Source organism: Malurus melanocephalus, unplaced genomic scaffold (genome assembly GCF_030028575.1).
Source record: "Malurus melanocephalus ecotype Western Australia unplaced genomic scaffold, MMel_1.1 scaffold_1135, whole genome shotgun sequence".
In the NCBI taxonomy this organism is placed as follows: Eukaryota; Metazoa; Chordata; class Aves; order Passeriformes; family Maluridae; genus Malurus; species Malurus melanocephalus.
Window position 1 is genome coordinate 10,215 of NW_026624367.1, and position 11,241 is coordinate 21,455.

At 60.8% G+C, this 11,241-nt stretch overlaps 2 protein-coding genes across 3 annotated transcripts in view; both read right to left on the reverse strand.

Annotated features, from left to right (window-relative positions):
* Positions 1 to 6: 6 nt before the first annotated feature.
* Positions 7 to 1,669, reverse strand: TCAP (titin-cap). The gene is made up of 2 exons (XM_057387111.1): positions 1,524 to 1,669; positions 7 to 564 (listed from the first exon to the last, which is right to left on the reverse strand). The coding sequence occupies exons 1-2, from the start codon at positions 1,667 to 1,669 to the stop codon at positions 309 to 311; spliced, it is 402 nt and encodes a 133-aa protein (XP_057243094.1). The 3' UTR covers positions 7 to 308.
* A 1,078-nt stretch (positions 1,670 to 2,747) lies between these two features.
* STARD3 (StAR related lipid transfer domain containing 3) overlaps positions 2,748 to 11,241 on the reverse strand; it is a 15,267-nt gene continuing 6,773 nt past the window's right edge. For both annotated transcript variants that reach the window (XM_057387106.1, XM_057387107.1), the window contains exons 7-14: positions 10,931 to 10,986; positions 10,145 to 10,237; positions 8,930 to 8,992; positions 7,872 to 7,967; positions 7,317 to 7,396; positions 6,844 to 6,948; positions 5,611 to 5,704; positions 2,748 to 3,401 (exon numbers count right to left, since the gene is read on the reverse strand). In XM_057387106.1, the coding sequence (XP_057243089.1) occupies positions 3,297 to 3,401; positions 5,611 to 5,704; positions 6,844 to 6,948; positions 7,317 to 7,396; positions 7,872 to 7,967; positions 8,930 to 8,992; positions 10,145 to 10,237; positions 10,931 to 10,986 (692 nt within the window). In that variant the 3' untranslated portion in view covers positions 2,748 to 3,296. The remainder of the gene's footprint in view (positions 3,402 to 5,610; positions 5,705 to 6,843; positions 6,949 to 7,316; positions 7,397 to 7,871; positions 7,968 to 8,929; positions 8,993 to 10,144; positions 10,238 to 10,930; positions 10,987 to 11,241) is intronic.

An 11,241-nucleotide genomic window follows, 5' to 3' on the forward strand; every position in this document is an offset into this window, starting at 1 on the left:
CGGGTTTCAGCGCTCCTCATCCTCGCCTTCCCTTCTTTTCGCCAGGGAAACTGAGTCACGCCGGAGCTGCCGGGAGCCCCCCGAAGGGTGGGAGCCCCCCGACCCGCGGGGTCCTCATCCCCACCGGCCTCCACGACGCCCGCAGCGGGGTGGGGTCCCAGGCGAACGGGAGCCCACCCCCACCTGCCCCCGCCTTCCCGCGCTGCCTCTTCGGGGCGGCTGAGCGGACCCGGGCGTGCGGGTCCCCCCAGCCCCCCAAAATCACCCTCCCGTCCCTCCCCCGTCCCCCCCCGGCCCCTCTGCCACGCTCAGCCCCGCTGGGCCTCGTGGGAGAGGGAGCGGGAGAGGGTGCGGGGGATCCCCCCTTTGGCTCCGCGGAGRTCCGGGGGGGCGAACAGGGGCACGGGGAATGTGCGGGCGTAGGGCAGGAGGTGCTGGGTCAGGGGTTGGCCCAGGACCCCCACCCGTAGTAGCCCCCAGGGCGAGCGCTGCTCCAACACCCGCACGGCCCCGCGCTGCTCCAGCGTCTCCCGGCGCTGCGTGTCCACCTCCCGCCGGCACCGCCTGCGCACGGGGTGCTCGTGGGGTGGGTGGGTGCGACAGGGACCCCCCCCCGTCCCGCTGTGACCATTTGGGGTCACCCCACCCCGCCCGGAGCCCTGGAGAACCCCCCTGTCTGTCCCAGCCCACTGCAGACCCCCTTGTGCCACCCCATCCCGCAGTGAGCACAGGATGACCCCGTGGCCCTGCACCCCTGAAAAACCCCAGGTTCTAACCCATCCCATGGATTCCCACATCCTCCCGGCCCCATGTGGAATCCCAGCTTCCCCCTGCCCCACAAACACCCCCATTTCCTCACAGGAACCTCTGAGGTTTCCCCAATCCCTCTTGGACAGCCCCCCCCACCTCTCTGGAGCTTCCATGACCCCACAGAGACCCTCGGAGCCTCAAAAAAATCCCCAGGACCCCCTGGAAATCCCATAATTTGGGATACTTGGAGGCCTCTCATAACCCCAAGACCCCATGGAAACATCGAAGCCTGGAACCGACCCTTGGAGCTTCCCAAAACCCCAGTGGCACCCTTGAAGTCTCCTACAGCCCCAAAACCCCATGGAAACCCCAATTTTGGAACACTTGGAGCCCCCTCACGACCCCATGGAAACCCCGCATTTTGGGACCCTCGGAGCCCCTTAACACCCTGTAGAAATCCCACAATCCGAGCATTTGGAGCCCCCCACAGCCCCATAGAAACCCCACATTTCAGAACATTTTGAGCTCCCCACAACCCCATAGAAACCCCACATTTCAGAACCCATGGAGTTCCCCACAACCCCATGGAAACCTCATATTTTGGGACCCTCGGAGCCCCCCAGCACCCTGTGGAAACCCTACAATTTGAGACGCTTGGAGCCCCCCACAGCCCCCACAACCCCATGGAAACCCCACATTTCAGAACCTTTGGAGCCTCCCACAACCCCAATCCCCCCCAAACCCCCCGGTCCCCCTCCGGCCGTGCCCCTCACCCATCCTCGGGCCGGGTGCGGAGCTCCAGGTCCAACCACTCGGCGCTGAAGGTCTCCCTGCGCCCCACATCCTCCTCCTGCACCCGGCAGCCCAGGCGGGCCGAGAGCAGCCCCCTGGAGCCCCCCACCACTCCGGGGCCCACCATGGTGCYGCTTTCCCCCCTCCCCAGCGCCTTCCCTGCTTTTATGGCCCCGCTGGGGCTATTTTGGGACGCGCCGCTGGCACCGGGCGCTGCCAAGGGGGGCAGGCGGGGGGTGGCACCTCGGACACGTGTGTGGCACCCACGGGTGTGTCGCCTCCCTCTTTCCCGCCACGGGGACCTGCCAGCAACGTGATGGCACTGCCAGGACCCCCCTGGCACCCGCCCAGGGCACGCTTGGCCTTTCCCTGTCCCTGTCCCCCCGTCACAGAGCTGGGGGTGACACGTGCCACCTCTGTGCCACCGCAGTGCCACCCACTGCGGCCGCACTGCTGACCTCAGAGGGACATTGGGGTTGCTCCTGGTGTGTCCCCCTGGCCGGGACAGAGGGGTTGGGGCTGTAGGGACCCCACAATGGGCTGTTTGTAGGGCCAGGTGGCAGCAGCCCGGGGCTCACATGGGGCTGGTGACACAGAGGACATGGGGGGGCTCCAGTCCCCGAAAGTGACCCCCAGGTGTGGGGGTCCCACCCCAAGGGGGTGAACCCAGGGCTGGGGGGCACTGGGGGCAGCTGGTGCAGACAGGAATGCTGCCGGTGCCACCAGAGGGTGAGGGACAGTGACATCCATGGTCGGCGATACCCACAGGCAGTGACACCCACGGCCGGTGACACCCACGCCCAGTGACACAAACGGCCGGTGACACCCATGGCCAGCAGCCAAAGGAGCCTGGAGACCCCACCCTTTTGGCACTGGGGGGGGCTTCAGGGTGACCCCAACCCCACATCCGCCCGCACCCCTTGGATTCACAAAGGGCACGTGGAGCTGCAAACAGTGCAAGGCTTTAATTCAGCCCCCACAGATTTGGGGGACCGGAACCCCAGACCCGGGGGGGCGCAGAGAGCCCGGGGTGGGGGGCTCAGAGGGCCCGGGGTGGGGGGCTGTGGGTGCCCCCCTCCCCCAGCACAGCCCCCGTGTGCGGGCGGCCCCGCTGCCGCTGCCGTTGCCGTTTTTAGAGCAGCACACGGCGCTCACAGGTAGAGAAACCGCAGTCGCCCCCGCACCCCCCACCCCCAACACCCCCCCGCACCCCCAAAAAGGATCAAAGTCTCTGCTTAAGGCAAATCCTGCGCTGGCTCCGCCAGGAGCTGCAGGTTTGGGATGTGGAGGGCTCAGCCAGCGCGAAGGGGAGGTTTGGGGGGGTTCTCCCACGGTGGGGGGCACAGTCCCGGGGGGGCACGGTGGGTGGGGGGCACCAGCTGTGCTTTCACCCACTGCTGGAGGGGCAGAGCCTGGCATGGAGCTCACTTAGCTGAATGCTCACCCCGACGTGGCTGCCACCTCTGTCCCCTCTTCCTCACGGAATTGGGGTGCAGGGACAGGAATCTGGGGGTCCCAGCTGAGCCCCTAACCATGTGTGGGGAGGGGGAGSCAGCCCAGCCCCCGGCGAGGGCAGGGCAGGGGTTTGGCACGGAAACGTTGGGTCCAGAGCCCCGCTCGGGGGCAACCGGGGTGGCAGGAGGGGCTGATCCCCCCTGGCCTCATCCCAGGGCTGGCACGGGGGGGACCCCTCTCTGGTGGGGTACAGGGTCCTGTCCCCACTCCCTGCAGAGCAGAGGGGCTGTGGAATGTCCTCAGGGCTTGGAGCAGAGCTCTGCCACGCGCTGCCGCAGGTGGAAGGCGAATTCGAACATGGTCGCAGCCAGGCTCTGGTGGATCAGGTACCGGGGCAGGCGACCCTGCAGACATAGGACAGAGACACGGGGCTGTGAGGGACCGTTTGGGGCTGGGGGCTGCCCCCACCCCACCCTGGGGGGTTYCAGGGACAGGGACATGGAGCAGTGAGCCAGGGCTGGGGCTGCCCCCATCCCATTCCTGCTGTTCCAAGGACACGGGGCCATGAGCAAAGGTTGGGCTGGGGGCTTGTCCCCAAACCTGGTGGGTTTCAGGGACATGAGCAAGGATTTGGGGCTGGGGTATTGTCCTCATTCCATCCTGGTGGGTTCCAGGGACATGGAGTGAGGATTTGGGGCTGGGGGCTGCCCCCATCTTATCCCAGGGGGATCCAGGGACAAGGACATGGAGTGAGGATTTGGGGCTGGGGGATGCCCCCATCTCATCCCCTTTCAGGAGGATCCAGGGACAGGGATATGGGACCATGAGTGAGGACTGGGGCTTGGGGCTGCACCCTGCCCCATCCCATGGATCCCATCCCATCCCATCCCATGGATCCCATCCCATCCCATCCCATGGATCCCATCCCATCCCATCCCATGGATCCCATCCCATCCCATTCCATCACATCCCATCCCAGCCGGTTCCAGGGACACAGGAGCCATGAATGAGGGTTGGGGCTGGGGTCTGCCCCCATCCCACCCCATCCCACCCCATCCCACAGGGATCCAGGGCTGCGGGAGCACCGCTGTGCGGAGCTGCAGCTCCCGGGGAGCTTCGATCCGGGGGAGGAACTGCAACGTGGTTGGATTTCTCTAAAAAAGCCCTGCACGACTCACCCCCCACCGCCTCGGCCTCGGCTCCGCGGTGGGAGATCCACGAAAAAAATAATAATAATCCTTGTCTCTGGAGGGGGAGGGAGCTGAGGCAGGGCTGGGAGCCGCTCCAGGGCACCGAGGGACCACTGGCCAAGTAGCCCAGGGGTCAGGCAGGCACAGGACACTCCCTTCCCCAGGGATTGGGGTGGACCAGCACAATTTTTTTCCCTGRAGCAGATTTTCCCTCGGGTAGAGGGGCAGGAAAAGTGCGAGGCCGCTGTCCCAAGGGCCATTCCAGATCCTCCGGACCCAAACACACACACACACGTGCGGAATCCTCCCTCCCCCAAGGAGCAGGAAGGGATGAGCCACGGGCTATAAATACCCACCCAAAGGGCCAAAGGGACTGGCGAGGAGCTGCCCAGGGGTCTGGGCRCTGGCAGAGCCCCTCGGGGAGGTGCTGGGAGCACTCGGGGGGTTATTATTAGCTCGGCATTCCTTCCACAGCGGAGGCGGTGCCGGCAGCGCTCGGCCCGGGAAGCACAAGGAACCTCTTTTCTTTCCGAGCCCCCCAAAAAACGGGGGGTTTGTTTTACCCAACCGCRGCCGGTGGGTGCCAGATCCACGGAGGAAAACACATCCCTGGCGCAAYAAACGGGGCGGGAAGGGCACGTTCCCGCTCTCGGGTGCTTCCCAAACCTTTCCCGAAGCGTTTGGCAAGACAGGCAGGAGCCGCTGGGCTCTGGGGGAGGGGAGGGGGCCGTGGGAGGGGAGGGGAGGAGAGGGGAGGGTCTGGGGGAGGGGAGGGGGCCGTGGGAGGGGAGGGGAGGAGAGGGGAGGGGGCCGCAGCGCTGCAGCACAGCCGAGGGATGAATGGAGCCTTTGTGCTGCTGCGGCAGCGCCGTTACCACGTCAACCTTCCGCGGAGGAAGGAACGGGGCCAACTCCGCTCTGCTCCCGCTCCCGCATCCGCCCCATCCCGGTCCTTTTGTCCGGGACACCGGCAAGGACACGCGGCTCCACAAAYAGCGCCGGGCCCGGGTCAGCTCGTTCCTCCAGAGGTGGATGTGGGGTGGTTGTGGTTGTGGTTGTGCCGGGGGGTTTGGGAAAAGGGAATTGCTCCTTTGGGGTGTTCCCCAGAGCGGTCAGGAASAACACTTCCCGTGCCTGGCTGCACTAAAGAGGATTAAAAACTCCTCTCCCCTCAGTCCTGCACACGGAGGTGAAATCTCTGAGATCTTCCAGGTAAAGAAGAGATTCCCAAACTCCCACCAGGAAATTAGGGTATTTTTTGGGGTAGTTTAACCCCCACCAGCAAAATCTGAATCCCTTCAGGGCAGTTTTTAAGGGACCATTTCCACAGCTGCTGAGATCCCAGAGCAGGACCTCGGGATGCTGGATCCCAGAGCAGAGTTTGGGATGGGATGGACCCACCTCACCCAGGAACTGCCTTTACCTTCAGATCTGTGTTGAGAATCCAGATGAAGGTGCAGACCTTGGCATTGCTGGGACATTTCAGGACGATGAATCCTCCAGGTCCGTTCTCACCCCTGCAGAGCAAAGCCAAGAGGGTGAGACAGAGCCAGGCCTGGCTGGGATTCTCCACCACTCTGGGATGCACGGCATGGAGCTGAGCCTGGCAGTGAAAGCCAGAGCCCAGTGGGGCAGGAGCAGATGCTGGGAGCTCGGGAAGGTGTGTGCCTTGGCTCCAGGTATCGAGCCAGCACGGCAGGGCAGCCTTCCCACAGGTGCCTTGGCAGCGCCGGTGCCAGCGCCACAGCTCTGCCTCTGGATCGTGCCAGCTCTTCCCCACGGGAAGCTTTCCCAGGCACAGCTCTGGGTGCAAACAACAGGTCCCTGGAAGCTGTGTGTGCTCAGGACAGGCTCAGCATTTGTCACTCCAGCCCCCAGATCCTTCCTGGCACCATCTGATCTGTCTCCGAGACGGGAGCTGTGCACACACAGCCCAAATACAGATTTCCCTTCCCTCTTCAGAACACGCTATTTTTGCTGTGTGTTTCTTAAAGGATTTTTCCAGGCCCTGAAGTCCCCAGTTCCTAAATAGACTGAGGCAGCTCGCACAGCTCTGAGATAAAATGTCAATTACTTTAACCAGATTATTAGGAAAACCGAAGTCGGAGCGCACGGCGGCACAGCTGGGCCCCGGCAGGAACAAGGAGTCCTTGTCTGATGAGCCCGACCCTACCAGGATCCATCACCAGCTTGTCCCTTCAGAAGGGGAGAGGCCAAAGCCCTGCTGAGATTTTGGGAGCTGCTCCATCCTCRTTTCACCCACGGGGCCATCCCCCAATGCCTCAAACTCGGCGAGCGAGCAAAAGGCATGTGAGAGGCTCGGAGCCACAGCCAGCTGTTTACTGCCCCTCCGAAATTCCTATTTGGGAATTAACTGCTACATAAACAGGATGTGGGACTGGGATGGGGTTCGTGCCGTTACTGGTCGGCACCTCCACTCCCCCGAGCTGGGAAACGCCCCAGCATCGCTGACAGCACAGAGAGTTTCTTGAACAAAGGGAGACGAACAAGGGAAGCGAGGTTCAGCTCCACAAATAGCTCGGCTTCCTGCAAACCCTGCCAGGAAGGCAGCAGGGCTCACAGTTAAGTGGCTCCTTGCCTCGAAGCTCTGGAGAAGTGCGTGATCCCAGCTAAAAAAACAGCACCTGCCTCTCACCTGACGTACTTGGAGAGCGGAGGCTTCAGGCTGTGCGTGGTCGACATCCCTGAGGAAACGTACCTGTCTCTCCTCCTCTCGATCCGACGCACGTTCACGAAATCCCTGCGCAGAGAAAGGGTTTAAAAACACACCCGGGGATGTGGAGGGGGCAGATCCYGCTCTCTGGGCTGCTGGGAGAGGCCACAGCAGGGCTGTGTCAACACAGGGCCAAGCTCTGATATCCGGGAGCCCGACTGAACAACCAGCCAAGGTTTGGAGTTCTGAGAATCCTGCCAGGAATGGCTGGAGGAAATTTCAGGGGCTGGAGGAAATTTTAGGGGCTGCTCGCCCTTGGGAGCGTTACCCACAGAGCAAATCAGCCCCACCAYGGTGATACCGGAGCTCCAGGCAGCCCAGAGCATTCCCAGTGCCCTCAGAGGGGTCTCCCCGTGGTTTGGGGGATGTTTAGGGGCAGAGTGGCACAGACTGACCTTGGGGACACCACGCCACCAGCAGCTCCGGCTGCCACGTCGTATGAGACAATTGTGTTGTCCTCAATCCGCTGCAAGATCTGGGGAAGGGCAGATCAGGGGAATAAATAAAATAAAAAGAGAAATTTCTCTGATTGTCCCTCTGAGCCTGCACATGCTAAGAGGACACAGCCCCTCCCCCAAATCAGCACCGGCATCACACCAGAGTGTCTTTTGGGACAGAGGAGGATGAGCAGAGCGGGCACACATTTATCTCCCGAGTTTTTGGGGGGCACAGGTGTCACCTCCATCTCCCCACCACGAGGCCCAGACCCTCCCACCGGGCACAGGCAGCTTTGGCTCATCCCCTGCCCCTCTCCCTGCCCACCTCTGGGGCTCTTGGCCGGGCACAGGCGTGCAGCCGAGCGCACGGATGAGCGCCGGAGATTTAACGCCTCAGTGACCGGGAGCCGGCTCGGCTTGGGCACCGCCAGCAGCACGCCTTGGACGGGAAAGCTCCGGCTCTCCGCTCCAAGGAGCTCCTGTGATTAAGCCATCTTTGTCCAGCACGCTCACCTGGCAAGCTGCCACTGTTCTGTTCCACAGGATCATCTTCTCGGGCTGCAGAATCACCTCCTGGTAAACAGTTTCAGGGGAGCACTGCAGGAAAGCCTGAGGACAGAGCCAGAGCTGTAAGCCAGCCTYGCTGCTCCCCTCGGGGAAGATTATTTTTAAGGAAAACAGGGTAAAAACACAAAGGACAAGTGGGATCACTGCAGAGGGGAGGGGTGAGACCGGCCTGGCTCACGTCCTGGCTGTCACCTCTGTGTCCCAGTGCTCCCAGGGGCTTGGAGGGCACACTTGAGGTCAGTAAGGACACACAGACCTCAGGATTTGGGGGTGCTGAGCTCTGCCTGTGTATCACCCCCTCTCCCACCCTCAGCAGCTCCCTGCGCACCATCGCTTTGGGAAGTTGCATTTTTGTCTGTTTATTTATATTTTTTTTTTTACTCAGAGCCATTCCAAGCTCCAGCACACACACACCATCCATTCCCCCCGATCCCCCACGGGACCGGGGATCTTCGGAGGCGAACGGTTCACGCAGCAAAGCGGGACCATCCAGCCTCTGCTGCTGAACRCAGAGCTGCTCCTCTGGCAGCTCCTGCCAGCGAGGCAACATATGCACTGGAACAAAGAAAAGCCACGGCAGCACCGCCGCTTCATTAAAGCGTGGTTCGCAGCCAAGCCACTCCAGCTTGGGAGAGGGCACGGAGCAAGGCACTTGTGAGCGGTTCTGCCCGGTGCCAGGCAAGCAGCAGACGCACGCTCAGCCCTGGCCTTGCTGGCAATTAGTTCCAATTAGCCTCCTTGGTCAGATTAGTCCGAGATGCTGGGGTTGGAAGCGAGTCTTGCAGTCACCTGCTCCCGACTCTAGCAGAGGAGGCTGAGGCCCAGGATGTTTTACTGGGAGTTTGTCTGCTGGCCAAGGGGCTTTCCTGGAGATATTCCCTGGTGCTGTTGGTCTGTCTCAAGCCCAGGGAGTGTGTTTTGCAGCCTGACCTGTGCTGAAAGCTGAGCCGTGGCTTTTTCCCCGTGCCAAAGAGACTGAGGAACGGGCCCAAGGATATTCTTACCTTTAAAATAAAGATCTTGCCGTGGAAGGGGATTTCAAAAGTGTAAACAACATCACCGAAGTCCTGTGCGAGAGATGAGAAAGTTGTATTTTTATCAGTCAAATTTCTATTTGGGGTGAAGTTTGCTAAAACTCTGAGACTCCTGTTGCCCCCTCCAGCCCCCAAACACCCCCTGCCCCCCACACCGGGCACAGAAACCGCCCCGAGCACATTTCAGCTGGCCCTGCCTCAATTTCCATCAACAAAACAATATCCAGAGAGGCAGCAGGGATGAGACAGAAAAAGAATCCACCCCGTGCCAGGCTGCAAACCCCACGTCAAGGTCACATTCTCTTTGTAGCAGCACYGGGGTGCGAAGGGGGTTCGCTGCCAGCGCTGCTGGTGTTACCTAGGGCTGAGAAGAACCTCCCCGGAGGGGCTKGGGATGGGCAGATGAAAACCTTTCATCGTTAGCCCTGTGTTAAACTCTGATTAGTCTATTTAAATCCATCCCCCTTTGGAAAAAGAAAACAATCTGCCCAGCTAGTTTGGCATCAGACAAAGGATCACTTGACAGGGGAATTTGAAACACCAGATGAGACAGCAGTTTGCAGGATTCACACCCCCCTCCCCAGTCATGTTTTAACCTCATGAAACAAGGTTGGGTTTGGGGGGCAGACCCCTCCTCCTTCTCTCTGCTCTCCAGAGAGAGAAAAGAGCTCTGGGCACCCTTGAAAAGTCTGGATTAGGCAAAAGCTTATCCCAAATTAACACCCCAGCACATCAGGGTGCAGGTGATGGGGAAGGGGGACTCCTTTGGGGGTGGGAAAAGCAGTTTGTGCCCCCTAAATGGGCCAAAATCCCAGTTTGGGTCCCTCAACAGCCTCAAAGGCACCTCATGGAGCAAGGGCAGAGCTGGAGCTCTGGGAGCAGCATTTCCCTGCTCCTTCCCATGGCTCTGCATCCCAAAGGTGAGCCAGCCACCCCCGCCCACCCTCCGGACAGAGGGAGGAGGGCTGGGCCCTCTCCTCTCAAACTGCAAGGCAATTAAACGTCTAATTAAATAAGAGGGGATTTTACATTTAACTGAACTGGAATAGATTCCTAATTCAATCAGGTAATTGTAACGCTTGTTAATTTTTCATGGCGCAAGGAGGTTTCCAAAGCCTCGTTTGTCCCGGTTTTTGCTAAGCCATCCATGCCCTCTGCCAGCTGGGGAGGAAAAACCACACTTGCATTGTTTTTCTCGAACTTCCAGTTCTCCTCCTGGGCGAGGATTTGGTCCACAACCTCCATGGCCTCTTTGCCTTGTCGGACATACTCCTTTTCCTGGGAAAGAAGGGAGAATTTCATGAGCTGGGAGTGCAGGAAGCTCGAGGAGTGTGTGTGAGGCTGCTCCCTCCTCCCTGGGYTGGCAGAGGGAAAGGGGATCAGAAATCTCTTAATTTGGGTCACAGAGGCCTCGTTTTGGAGCTCCAAGTCAYGCTCCCAGCCCTGGCTTGGATCCACACACCAGCTGCTCCCGGCGGCTCCCGCCTTAGCGGGAGGGTTTCCAGCAGGCARAGGGATCTGGGATGTGCAGCTTCCTTCCTGGAGGAGCCAGAACTGGGGCTGAACAGCGGCAGGATCACTTGGAAAAGGGCACAAAGCCTGTGCCCAGTCCGGTTTTGGGGAGGTCAAGGGCCACCCCTCAAGCCATGGGGACAGAGGAGGTGATGCCCATCCCAGAATGTGACCAAAGGGGTGGAAGGAACAGCAGAGCCAGAACTTCCCTGTGGGATGCTGCAGGGAAGAGCACACAGCCCTGGGGAAGTGRGATGAAGTTGGGGGGCTCAGATGACCCCTCCTACAGTGGCCACGATGCCACCAGTCCCGTGGCACAGAGGGGGCTCAGCCACATGTCCCCCAGAGCTGAGGGGTCTGGACTGGGGGACAGCAGAACCTGATGGGACCACAGGATTGGGGAGACTCCCAGAGCCCCGGATCAGCTGGGAGCTGAGGGCAGGGCCAGCCCCTGTTTACCTGAGTTGTCAAGGCCTTCCTCCCCACACCTTCCTCATCCGACTCGTTGTCCGACCCTATGGGGGAGCACCAATTAACTCACAGTTAACGAACACCCCAGTGGCACCACCCCCTTCCCTTCTCTTGGGGACAGTGTTTGATCCCTGTCCCTTATCCAGCAGTGAGGATGACTCCAGCCCTGTCTCCCTGAACACCTGCTCAGTTCTCTGGAGCTCTGAGCTCATCCCGGGTGTCAGCGATACCAGGAACAGTGTCCCAGAGGGCTGAGCTCATCCCAGGTGCCAGTGACACTGGAAAAACTGCTCTGGAGA